The sequence below is a fragment of the Pantherophis guttatus genome, chromosome 6, assembly GCF_059756535.1.
Source record: "Pantherophis guttatus breed Tessera chromosome 6, ASM5975653v1, whole genome shotgun sequence".
NCBI lineage: Eukaryota > Metazoa > Chordata > Lepidosauria > Squamata > Colubridae > Pantherophis > Pantherophis guttatus.
In genome coordinates, this window is record NC_142068.1 from 51,189,238 (window position 1) to 51,203,237 (window position 14,000).

The window sequence follows — 14,000 nt, forward strand, 5'->3', positions numbered from 1 at the left end:
GACAGCAGATTGATATTGGCATGGATATTGACGTTTTATACATTTTATTTGAAGAACACTCTATATTTTATTTATTTTTGCTCTTTAATATGTGTAAATATATCAAGATATCTTATTTCTTTGATATCTTAGGAAAAATTAAAAACAAAGCAAAACAGAAAGTGGATCAATTAATACCCAGAAGTTTTGAGGGGCACAAATAAGGATCTCAGAGATACATGTTTCTAATTTAGGCCAATGTGTTCTAATCAAAAATAGGATTGTGCACTTATGTTTTTACCAGTTGTTAAAAGTAGATTTCATACTTTAAAAAAAAATCATAACAATGCATATCATTTTCTTTACAGGTGATATCATGCAGAGATATGCCTCTGCATACTTCCTGTTGGATTTATATCAGATAAATTTAATCCTGGTTTTTAGACAAATAAAAGAATATTCAATAAAAATTGTAAATAAGGAAAATTACATTTTACTTGATAGAATCCTAAATATTAATTCCTTCATATAAGGAATTAATATAATCTCTTCAACTCAATATAATCAATATAATCAATTATCAATAATTGATAATCAATCAATATAATCTCTTCAACTAGCCCCAAGTACCTTTTTCCATTCTATTTTGGATTCTCCTAAAAGTTTGGAAGAAGAAGTGCTTAGAATCTGGATTTAACTTTTGACTAGTTTGACTTGGTGTCACACTGTATGGTTCTGGCTCAAACCAAAACAAACCTTGCAGTCCCTTTATGTATTTAACTAACTTATTCATTTACCTTTTCATAGAAAAAGGCTTTATTTCACAAAACCCAGTCTTTGGGTCACTCTATTGCATTTTCAGTCACCAATGGTTCCTATTTGGATTTTTTTCTAAATTCAGAAAAGGGCTCTTTTCTGAGTTTCTGGACTATGACAATGATAGAATAAAGTTTAATAAGATTTAATGCTGTGTTTTCTGTGGTACAGAAAGGGAACTTATAAAGCTATCTACCAGTCCATGATAAAACCATTACATATAATTTTATGCAATAATATATAGACATAAGAAATATTATATTTATTTCACTTGCCTAGGAACACAAGTTTTTTTTCTCTCAAAACCTGTGGATTGAAAGAGTACATTTCTGTAGGCAATATGGCTAGAGAATGTTTACCTTTATTCCAATACTTAACTAGGTCTTCCTTCCTTCCTTCCTTCCTTCCTTCCTTCCTTCCTTCCTTCCTTCCCTACCTACCTACCTACCTACCTACCTACCTACCTACCTGGGGCGGGTTTCAAAACCTGTCGCTACCATTTCACTTGTGGGCGCCCAGGTGGGTGGGGCCTCCTGCCACCACCGCTACCGGTTCGGCCGATCCGGGGTGAACCGGTAGCAACTTATCACTGCTACCTACCCAATTTTCTTAATATCTCATGCCAACAACTTCCTTTCTCGGTCTCCAATCCTGCTTTTCCTTTTCTTCATCTTTTTTTTTTTTTTTTGCTGGAAGGAGGGAAGGGAAAGTCTGTTTCCATTGTATGGTTCTGTGTGAGTTAGATCACCAATATAATCAAATGGGGGATCCCAACATTTATAATTGGGGTATCTTGTTTGAGCAAGTTACTTTAATTTGTAGTTATTCATTAACTTTCCCTGGCCATTTTTTGAAATGTAGCTTAGTTTATACCTGTGATCACTGTGATACATGGATATTTACAGGGAATGGTAAATCTCTAGGAGTGGTGTCAGCTGGAATTGGCAATCATAAATTAACATAGTGTGGGAGCTATCTAACAGTTATATCTGACTGTTTTTTACAGTCAATTGATTAATATAGTCAGTGCAGTTAATACATTTACCATATTTTTCAGACTATAAGACGCTCCAAAGTATAAGACACACCTACCTTTTGGGGAGGAAAACAAGAGGGGAAAATCTGCCTCCCAGCAATTTACCTCCTTGCAGCAAACAGCAAACAGCCTGGTCAGCTTCAGTACAGCCTGGTTTAGCACAAGCAGCTGATTGGTGGTTGGATCGGCCTCCGGAATACCACCTGTCAGCTGTTCCAGGCTGCGGGGATCGCTGCCGCCCATCACTGCTGCTGCCTATCACCGCCTCCATGCACCCTATTTTCGGTCTCCGTGAGTCCCATTTTTGGCCCATTCCAGCCAGTGGAATGTGGGCAGGGCTTCGGCAACATTCACTGTATAAAATGCACAGGCATTTCCACCCACTTTTGGGGGGGAGGGGAGAAGTGCGGCTTATACACCGAAAAATATGGTAATTCATTTATTGTCCCCTTATGGTGTTATAAGAAAGGTGTAGGCTTCTTTTAAAAAAAGTTGGGCAAGCTTTCAGTTTGGTGTTATAAATAAGTTTTGCCTTAAATGTAGCCTGCTATGTTGATTAAAATATTTTCCTTGTGTTCTAACCTGCCTGTTAACTGATAAAATTCTTTATCGTCATTCTGTCTCATTCTTTATTCTTATTTTGTGGGATGTTATCCCCACAGCATGAACAGTTTAGAATAGTGTGTGTGTGTGTCTTCGTGTGTGTATGTGTGTGTGTCTTCGTGTGTGTATGTTATGTGTATGGTTTATATCTAAATATTGTATCAGGTATTACAGTAGCATATAAATGCAATAAGTAAATAATTATGTAAATAAATTTTATTTCTCCAATTTTTCCCCAGCCCATGCAGTTTGAAGAAGATGAGCATACCCCACCAGCACCTCCTAACCCATTCAGTCATCTCACCGAAAAGGAACTGGAAGAGTATAAACAGACAATCGAACGCAAACAGCAGGGCACTGAGGGTGGGTGTTGGCTCAAAGTTTCTATCTCCAGGTTAAACTTTAAAGGGATTACCGTATTTTTCGGAGTATAAGACGCACCGGAGTATAAGACGCACTTACTTTTTTTGGTGAGAAAAAGAAGAAAAAGAAATCTCCCTTTGCCTCTGAGCAATTTTGCCTCGTTGCAGCAAACAGCCTACTTTACTTTCATTTTCGTTTTCAGCATAGCTTGATTAGCACAAGGAAAAAAAAAAATCTGCTCCAGCAATTTACCTCTTTGCAGCAAGCAGCAGAGCTCTGCACAAAACAGCTGAGAGCAAATCAGCTGAGAGTCGGGAGACCGATCCAATCAATTTGTGCTAATTAGACTGTGCTGAAGCTGAAAGGAGCTGTTTTTTCTTGCTGTTTGCTTGCAAGGAGGTAACTGCTGCGAGGCAGAGGCCAAAGGGTGGGGGCCAGTGGGTGGGCAGGGCTACATTTGGTGTATAAGACGCACTTAAATTTTCACCCCCTTTTAGGGGGGGGAAAGGTGCGTCTTATACTCCAAAAAATACGGTAGTTTAAATTCAAAAATCAGTATTCAGAATTACTAATTTAATTTAAAGATTTAAAATTAAATAATATGCATTGACAACTTCAATTTTACCTTTCCTATATATATTTTTTGTGTTTAAAATGAATTCTCATTTTTGGATGAGTCTTATGTGAAATGGGCATATAGGCATATGTTATCTTGGGGTAGAAGTGGTGAACGAGTTAGAATAATAGACTAATATCCACATGATTTATAGTATAAAGCAAGAAGTTGGAAATTCCTGGTTTCCAGGATAATCTAATGTGTGTTAAATTACCATATCCTCTTGACAATGAATTGATAGAAGATACATTTGCAACCGAACCTATAAGTCACAAAATGTGTTTTGGCAAGAGCTTATTTCCTAACACATGGCATTAAATAGGACTAGATATGTTTGAATGAATAGAAGATTTGTGGGCTTTACAATTTAGCTCTTCCTACTATCACATTTCTTAACAAATATTCATTTGATTTCTCTATGTATATAAAAGATAAATGTCCCTCTTTGTTGGGACCGGGTTTCTCCTCCTATGTGGAAGTACTTTGCTCATTTGTTACTCCAGGCAAGTATCAAATGGACCTTTTTTCAGGAGACTTCCCTTCCAGGATTTGGAAGAAGGGGTTATCCCTTTTATGTTGTCATCAGTGCAGTCTTGTTTATAGAGATTTAAATTCAGTTTTGATCAATGCAGTTAAAAATCATAATAATAACTTTAACTGAAACCTCAGTAACTTACAAATCCTTTTATATAGATAATGAAGTCAAATATATTAGCCTATAAATCTCCCATACTTAATATCAGGTCATTGCTTATATCAATTATATATTAAAGCAACTGATTCCATGTTTTTTTAAACTTTTACCTTGTTCCTACTGTAAAATATTTCTAGGTGAGATGGCTACCCTACAGTTTATTTTCTCTCAACTCTTGGCAGCTAACTTCCCCTTCATTTCATTTCTATCTTCATTAAATTATGATGATGCTTGCATTTAGTTGTTTTCCAACTAAGGAAGCCTACTACTATTTCCTCTATTTAGCTTGATTAAATCAACATTACCTTTAATCCAGCCTTCCCTTTTTAATTGTCTATTTTTCATTCCCACATTTTTGGAATACCTTTCTAGTAATCTTAGGATAAATTTAAAACTATTTTCTCTTTCTGAAAACTCTGGAATAAACATAATGTATTAATTTACACAGGATAATACATGTATAAGTATGTATAAGACTGGATAAATAAAGTACTCATACACTTGTATTGCTTTTTATATTACTAATATAAAAGCACATAAGTACAATTAAGTACAAAAAAGCAAAATAATAATTAGATATTTTTGAACCAGTATGTTAGTCTTTAAAAGACATCATTCCTGAGCAAAATGGTCTAATAGCTGTATGTTCTGTTGCCTGCAGTTATAGCAAGCAATCTTCTAACCTACCAATTTCTTATTTTTGAAAGCGTAAAGATTCAAAGGTAAAAACCCCTGTATTTTAGCATTTTGTTCACCCATTTTCATTCAAAGCATCTGATAAGGCTCTTTAATAATATGGGCATTACTAATTTACTGTTGTCTCTCACTAGCATTTTCAATACTAACACTGCATATATTGTTTTGACTACTTTAATCACAGTATTGTTACTTAAGACGCTATGTTCTCATAGAATACTTTCTTCTAACTATTTGGATTCATCTTTGATATACTCTATATTTAATAACCATAGCTTGGTAATAATATGAGTTTATAATCTAATTTAGCGTTATAACATTTGCATGATCAGGTCAATATGGCTAAACTGTTTGCCTTTTTGTATGTACTAATATGTACTGACCTTTTTTGTGTGTTGTGCTTATTTTGGCATGGCTTTTACTAACTCAGGCTCTTGTCCTACAGATGCTGATCAGGAATTATTCTCAGATGATGGGTCCTCTGTTTCCCAAATTAACTCTCAAACTCAGTCCCCACAAAATGTCCCTGACAAATTAGAAGGTATATAATGTAATGTCATGTGCAATATTACAACTCCGGAAGGTGTAAATGCTATTTGCCATTGCACAATATTGTGTAAATCCTTCCTTACAGTCTATTTTTTTAATCCAAAGATTGATCATAGAAAATATAGTCAAACTCTTAATATGTGAAGCCTGATACAATATCTATATAAATTATTATGTCATTTTGGCCTAATCTCATTCATCTTTCAGAATAGGCCACCTAAAAAGACAAATTTCAGCCATTGTGTTAATTTATGTCGTACCCTTAATTACAGTTTCTGTGTTTGTTTGTTTTTTAAATGCTTTGTTCCCTGCATTATGTAGTACAATTTAGTCTACTAATGCCAGTCTAACATAACAAACAGGTAATGATGATGCTTAGCAGGGTGTACCTTCCAATTAGAGGTATATTCTGTATGTCCAATTGTGTCTGGAACTTGGTTAAAAACCTGATTCCAGATACCCAAGGAATATTAATATTACTTAAATGTCACTTTAAAGTGAAGCTTTAAGGGGGGGAAAGTAACACAACACAACACAAAAAGTAACATGGGATAAAAAAGGAACTGAAGCCCAGATTATCAAATTTTACAAAGTCCTAATTTTCTAAAATTCCCAATCCAAATTGTATTTAACCCTGTTTAGAATGTTACACAACCATCTATTCTATATAACCATCAATACAAGAAAGAATAAAATAACACTTTTTTCCCCCTTCCAGAAAATAATGACAATTACCTACAGGATTCTAACTTCACCTCTTTGGAGCTGCCAGTTGTTGTCATGAATGGCAAAGAAGATGTACACGATGTGGAAGAAGATCTTGCCCAGAGAGTCAGCCAGTTAACCACTAGTACTGTAGAGAATATAGAGATTACAATTAAGACTTCTGAGAAGATTGAAGAGACCCTTTCTCCTGAAGGTTCTCCTTCCAAATCACCATCAAAGAAAAAGAAGAAATTCCGTACTCCATCCTTCCTGAAAAAAAACAAAAAGAAGGAAAAGGTGGAGGCCTGAGGTTTCACTGACACTTTAGTCATACATCTAATCAGTTGTTAAAATGGTCAAGTAGGGTTATGCAAGAAACTGGGCCTTAACCTAAGTACAGAACTGGAAACAATTACATAGAAACTGGGTTTTAATTAATTAAATGAAGAATTCATCTCTTAATTAGTACAAATAAAATTATTATGAGAATTTTAAGTATTTAGTAGTTCCACCACAAACTAACACTAGCAGTTGGTCCATAATAATACCACAGTAATTTCGGATATCCTTATCTAGCAAGTTACACATGAAAATTTTTGTTGATTAAAATGTCTTCAGCAATTTCACTATTGAATGATCAGATAGTGTTTGTTTTTAACCTACTGCCACATTATGTAATTGGGTGATGTTTTTTTGGATGATCTTGATTTTGTCCCTGCCTCAAAGGGTGATGTCACTCTAACCACACCCTCACAAACCTTGGTCATTTAATTATATAGTGGCACATAATTTTAGAAGGGGAAACTGTAAAAGGAATTGCATTTGGAATTTTACAGACTCTGTGAAGGTTGCATTCATCAATAATAACTTTTGCCAAATATTCATTTTAGTAAGATAGAATTTTTGAAAACTTTTTTTATTCTATCAGTTGGGGGCAGGGAGAAAGCCCTTATTTTTCAATAAAGGGGATTTTATACACTTAACATTGATAACTTCGTTTAAATATGGCAAAACAGAAAAAGAATTTTATATGTTGAAAATTTTGTATACCATTCAATATAAAGTATTATAGGCATGTAAACCAAGCATTTAACAGTAGAATGTATTCAAGGATGCTTGGTGTAGAGTATACTTAAATATAATTCATGAATCCAGAACTTCTGACATCAGATATAAAGAGCGTAAAAATTTACTGGATTCAATTCTAAATCTTATTATATTTTTTTCTCATAATATTATTGAATGAAGAAAAATAATCTTGATAACCTATGATCTTCCAGAAGATCAGTTCAAAGTGTGTCCTAGTTTCATTTAGCCTTTCTGAATTATTTCTGCAGAAATTTCTGTTGAAATCTCAAGGTATGAGATAGAATACAGGTGGCAAGGCTACAGAATGACAAAACCAGGGGATGAAAAGTTATCTCACTAGCCAGCAAAATGTCACTATTAGTATACTGTAGTACTTCTGACACTCCTGTAGTCACGTTTTGGATAGCCTTCTGAAAAGCTTAAGTAAGCCCAGTAACTGGGAGGAGTTTATGTTACTGGAATGAGGCTGTATTGCCATTTGAATGCAAGGATATGTGGATCCCATGAAATGACTTGGATGCAGCTGCATTTATGTTGCACTATAAACTGATCATCTGGAAAAGACCATAACCAAATAAAAGACAAAACTGGAAAAGGGAAAGTGAGATGGAAAGAATAAGGGCATGGAGAAAAAATGAGGAGTAGTTTGTGGATTATTTTTCATAAAATATATGTCATGGAATTGGGGTATTTTTATTAAATTGATGGAACATCTGTTTTATATTTTAAAATTACAATAGAGGTTAATAGGATCATTTTAATCTACATTTTGCCTTCTCAATGAATCTTAAGAGCAAATTAGTGCTGATTTATAAGTGCTGATCCTGCCATTTGTTCTTCTTGCTGGTAGTTTTATTTTGTTTTGAGTTAAACAGAAAAAGAAAACAAATCTGTAAATACACACTAAACATGAAAACGAACTATGGCCTTTTTACAACCATAGGCACAAGAGGAAGTACATCTTAAATGTGAATGTTACTTCCAGATTGCTGGTTGAAATATAATATCATATATAGATGGTTGAATATGGCCGGGATGTGATTTGGCATGCAAAAACTGAGTATAGCATGTTACAGGGCTGGTGAGCTTTGACTGTGTAAGTGTGGCAATGCAGCGCAGAAGTGAATCTGGAAATGATACTTTAAATATCTCAAAATACTGGAATCGGTGTGTTCTCTTAAAAAATAGTGGGACTATCTAAGTTGCTTAATTTTTTATGTTCTACATTTTTTGTGTTGTGTTACAACATATGTAGAAACAGTAATCTGTGAACTATGCTTTTCATAACTTTAAAATCTATATCTAAATGAATGCAATGTGCATAAATATTTTTTAAAAATGCAACCGTGAACTATTTGCACCTTTTTTCGCTAATGCCTCTATTTACTTGCTTTGGCATATGAATGAGCCAGCCAACTGTGTCCTGTGGAAAAAGATATATAAATGTTGTTGGAAATTGCTTATAGATGTAATGCTAATTAATGTTAAATCACAAATAAACAGTATTTTAAGTAGATGAGTGTGAATTATATCTTTTTCATGGCATTCTTCAATAGAGGAGTATATAACGTGCACCTCTTAAAATATATAATTGTAATCAGCTTATTTTTAAGTGGAAATTTAGAAAATTATTCAGAAGAATTGCTTCAGATATTGCAGTAGTTTTCCAAATTTCATTAAAACAACCTATTTTTTCAGGTTTCTATGTGAGCCTGAAAAAAATCTGCTATTAATGTTAATGAGTGCATTCTTTAAAGTTTCTTTATGGAAACCCAAAAAGATTAGGCTGCTTTAATGAATAATAGAGAAATGCTACACTTATAAGTAGTTAGAAACATTCCAAATAATTTACTATGTCTATAAATATTTATTAATAAATTATAACTTCTTTAGAATAAAATTATATAATCTATCAGATTACACATTTTGAATTTTAGTTATAACAGGATTTTTGTGTTTGTTAAAGCCAGAAAAAAGGAAAAATACTTTGTGTGCTTTTAGTGCAATCCCTGCCACATCTGCTTTCATGTACATTACAGAGTATCCTATCAGTGTAGTAATTGTTGTGATGTTATTATCACACAGATGCCGTTGTACAGTTCAGTGCTATGCAGACCATGACCATAGGGTGGCAGTGGTTCCTGTTTGTAATTTTGATTTATATGGAATTAATCCCTTGAAAGACAATTAGCAAGCTGCTTTCAAAGAAAGTATGTTGAGGGAAGTTCTGTGGGCATCATTCCAACTGCACTACAAATAGATGAAAGAGAACAGCTGGCTTTTTTTGGATGTCTCTGTTTGTCGGCTCAGTTAGGAACCCAGAAATGGAATGTTCTTCTCAGAGGAGTTCTCTCTCTTCCTACACACATAGAGATATTTTGCTTGATTTTTAAAAAGATTATTAAGCTGGTTTTACTAACTTTACTAACTAGGTACCTGAATAGAATATTAGCCTCTTATAAGATGATAGAACTGATATAGTTAACATGCTAAACAAGCCTCCATTTTGGGAGGTATAGTTCATGAACATTTGGAGTGTGACAAAGCATTATCTGTTGTTTTACTATAATGTGCAGAGCATAGGACAGTGATGGCTAACCTTTTTGCCGTCGCGTGCCAAAAGCAGGGGGAGCAGGGGGGGTCACATGCGCATGTGCCCACACCCATAATTCAATGCGCCCCGCCCCACCGCGCTCTCCTCGCTTTTGGTAGGCAATGGCACAATGGGCCCTGTAGGCCCATTTTTCACCCTTCCCAGACTCCAGAGGCTTTCTTGGAGCCTGGAGAAGGTGAAAACGGCCTTCCCCCCCCCCCCCCCCAGAGGCCCTCCGGAGGCAGGAAACAGCCCATTTGCCGACTTCCGGTGGGCCCAGAAGGCCCGAAAATCAGGTGGCATGCGCGCTGCAGTTGAGCTAGGGCAACATTCGTGTGCCCATCAATATGGCTCCACATGCCACCTGTGGCACACTTGCCATAGGTTCGCCATCACGGGCATAGGATCTTTTTAGATTATGATACTTGGAATAGGATTCAAGCTAAAAAGCTTGTTTAGCATTATCCTGAGCAAGAACCTCAAAGGGAACTTTTAACTTTTATTAAACATTTTAAAAAGCTAACACAAAGGTACAAGCAGACATTTCATCATCCAACAAGATAACACTATCTGTGAGTGAGTGTGAGGTTTGTTGCTTGTTTATATACAGTAGCTTGCCCTGCCAGTGTTGGTGGCAGTGTGATTTTCTCCTTGGTAGTTTCTTGATTAGGATATTTTTACTGTTTGATCGATGTTAATCTCTGTTTATTGGGGTGTTGATTGCTGGAAAGGATGTGTTCTGGTCTTTTTGTTTCCTTCTTTTCTTAGGTTTTTATTGTTTCTTTTGAATGGTGTACAAATATGGTTTATTTCTATGTGTTTATTGATGATTGAATAAGCTTGTCTGAATATCAAGCTTCTAGGAATTCCCTGGCATTTCGGGTTTGGTTTGGTCTAGAATGCACACAGTTTCCCAAATGAAACTGTTGAGTCTGTCCAAGTGTTGTGAGATTATTCATCGTGTCTTCTAATTGCTGGTTGGTATTCAAGGATGCACTCTGATAGTTTCCTGTCTATCCTACACTGTGATTGTTACAGACCTTACCCTGTATGTTGAAGAGGACTCTACATTTTTAACTCGTGATTTTTTCCTCCGCCGCACAAATTTAAATATATCCTTTTTCCACTGTTTAAATGGTGCATCAGTTATCAAAATAGGTATTGTCTGAAACAAAAACATCATTCTAGGCAAGATATTCTTATTACACAAATTTTTCCCTAGCAATAACAATTGTAACTTCTTAACATATGTTTTTTTAACTTCATTTCATGTCTCAATGTAATTATTTTGAGATAACTTACAATTTCTGTTTGTCATTGTGATACCCAGATTTTTTTTTACTTCTCTATCTTAAAATTTGTTTTATTTATCAATTCTCTGTTCTTGTATTTTTGGTTAGCGTTTTCATCTTCTATTGTTCAGCCTAAAAAAACCAATAAAATTCTTTTTAATTTTCCCATTAATGCTCAAATTCCCTTTAAATTATCTTCCAAAACAAACACCAAACCAAAAGCCCTTACCTTTTAATTTTCTTTTTTAATCTTTACCCCTACAATCCTTCTCATCTGATAACTCTGTTTAGTACTTCAGAAACCAACATAAACAAGGAAGGGAACAGTGGAAATCCTTGTTGTTTCTTTTCATATTTCATAAGATTTTGTTAGATCTCCATTGACAATTAATTGTGCTTTCTGTAAAGTATAAATCATTCTTACCATTTAATAAAATTGACTCCAAAGTTCATATTTTTCAAAACTTTGAACAGGAAAGCCCAGTTCAAATTGTCAAATACCTTCTCTCCATGTAAGAAAACCAATGTGATTTATATTTCATTATGTTTCTCCAAATTATGTTTCAAAATGTCCAACTAAGATTGTCCTTTAACTGTATTTTATGTGAAAACCCACATTGATCTTCATGAATAAATTCTTGCAAAATTATTTTCAGTCTATCAGTCAGAATCATTGTAAACAACATGTAGTCAATATTCAATAATGATGTCAGCTTATAAATTATTGTAAAAGTCAAATCTTGTCCCTCTTTAGATACTGGTGCTAAATTGGCCTTTTCTCAATTCTATGACATCTTTCTTCCATATAAGAAATAATTCATTGTATTTTGTAAATATTGTAACAGTTCATCCTCAAAACATTTATAATAAGGGTTATTTATTTATAATAAGGACCTGATAATCCATCTGGTCCAGGTATCTTTCCTGGTTTAATCTTTTTCTTATAGCTTCAGAAACTTCCCTTATTGTTCATAGGTTCTTTCATAATCTCTTTCTGTTTCTCTGTAACCCTCAATAAATTTTGTTTCTTTAGGTATTTCCCTGGTTTGTTTGTAAATTACAAAAGGTTGGGTTTTTTACACATTTTATTTTGTATTTCCATTCTTCTTACTGTTAACATAGATAATTGTCATTGTAAAAACTTAATTTAAGAAATTATATTTATTTGTTAATTTGTTTTGATTGTATGCCTCCCAGAATACTCTCTGAGTGAGATGGCAGTTTCTAAATTTGATATAAATAAATACTTATCTTTCTTGGAAGTTTCTTTAATTCTTCTTCCTTTCTCTTTATCTCATCCAAAACAGCTTGTGTTTTCTCTTGCCTCTTTTTTGAATTTACTCTTATGCATATAACCTCTGATAAATACTTTACTTGAGTTCTAAAAATCATTCTTAAATCTGTACTTTTATCTAATTATTTTTTAAAAAACTTTTAGTTTCTGTTTAAAACACTTTACTATTATTTCTTTTTGTAACATTTCATTTAGTGTTCATCTAAAAAAACTGGAACTCAAACTCACAGTATTATGATCTAAAAAGTTATTTGATAATACTTCTTTAGAAACCTTAGTAGCCAAATTCTTAGAAATCCAGATCATATTTATTGTTGAAAAGGATCTGTCTTTCAGGAAGGAAGTGTATTGTCTTGAATTTTTCTGTCGTGGTCTGTCCACAAGCACCAATATCCATCAAACAATAATTTACTTTGAATGATTTTAATATTTTTCTCAGAATTTCTATCCAGTTGTGGGGGAATCCCAACTGAAGGATTTCTCCAATTTATGAATTGAGAAGAGTTAACTTCTCTGTGTTGAATTACAGCTAGTATTTAAAACTTTTTCACATTGTGAAAAGTATCTAGTAGGATTGTGAATAGGATCTTGAGCAAAACAAGATCAAATTTCAACCTGCTGTTAACTTACATTTACATTTACAAAGCTATTTATTGACTGTTTGCCATTTAAGAAAAGTGTTGAATGAAAGTGTTCCTTATTCTTGACTAAGAAAATAAATATGGAAAACAGCAAGGAAATTTTTTAGAACATTACATTTTGTTTTGAAATGAAATGCATGTCTGAAAAAGGAAGCATGCTCCCTTGAACAGTTTAAAGAAAAAAGACAAGAAAAAGAAAGTAAAACTATTATTGTCTGAAGTGTCAAGGATATTAAAACAGGCCTAGGAGATGATAGTTATGTATGGGGAGCAGGTCTTATTTATTAGTTATATTTATGAACTGGTTAGTAAAGAAAATAGTTAATGTGAAATGGAGAAGTTCCCTGCTTTGTAGAACATCAGAATGGTCAACATTCTTTGTAATGTATTGAAAGAATCGCTGGGTATTTCCATAGAAATTGAGGGAAAGAAAATTTGCTCTCAACAGCTTGCTGAAGGATCACGACAGAACTAAATTGGGGATTAAGGGAGATGAAGGCTAACACATCTATAAAGTAGATTGTTGGGGAAAACTCTGCTAGAAAATACATTTTTCTGAGGTTACAGGAAATGTGATTTTATAACAAACCTAAGGGAGCAAAGTCTATTGTCAGGAACAGCAATGCAATTTATCAGCCATCTTCCTATTTTACTATCTGTGGTTTACAAACTTCAAGCACTAGATCTTGAGACCCATTAAGTAGGACATACTAGAAGGCTTGATTCAATTCAAATAGGAGATTTAAGTGTCAAAAACAACATGATTTGATTTGATTTGAGATTTGAAGGCAGTTCAATTTAATTCAAGCCACTTTGAATCTCATTTTTTAAAAAAGACTATAGGGCAGTGTTGGCAAACCTTTTCAGCACCAAGTGCTGAAATGGGAGCGCACACGAACCTTTTCAACACCGAGTACAAAACGGAAACGCGCGTGAACCTTTTTGGCACCAAGTGCCAAAATGGGAGCACGTGCTGGAGACCGGAAAAGCAGATGATTGCCACCTGGTCTTCTGGTTTCTGGCACATATGCATG

General features: G+C 34.2%; 1 protein-coding gene across 13 annotated transcripts in view; it reads left to right on the forward strand.

Annotated features, from left to right (window-relative positions):
- Window positions 1-8,660, forward strand: part of ADD3 (adducin 3) — a 94,722-nt gene extending 86,062 nt beyond the window's left edge. For 7 of the 13 annotated variants that reach the window (XM_034440064.3, XM_087872872.1, XM_087872870.1 and 4 more), the window contains 3 exons: window positions 2,674-2,797; window positions 5,249-5,344; window positions 6,071-8,660. In XM_034440064.3, the coding sequence (XP_034295955.1) occupies window positions 2,674-2,797; window positions 5,249-5,344; window positions 6,071-6,366 (516 nt within the window). In that variant the 3' untranslated portion in view covers window positions 6,367-8,660. The remainder of the gene's footprint in view (window positions 1-2,673; window positions 2,798-5,248; window positions 5,345-6,070) is intronic. The other 6 variants (XM_087872875.1, XM_087872879.1, XM_034440067.2 and 3 more) reach the window with 1 other exon arrangement.
- Window positions 8,661-14,000: the final 5,340 nt, after the last annotated feature.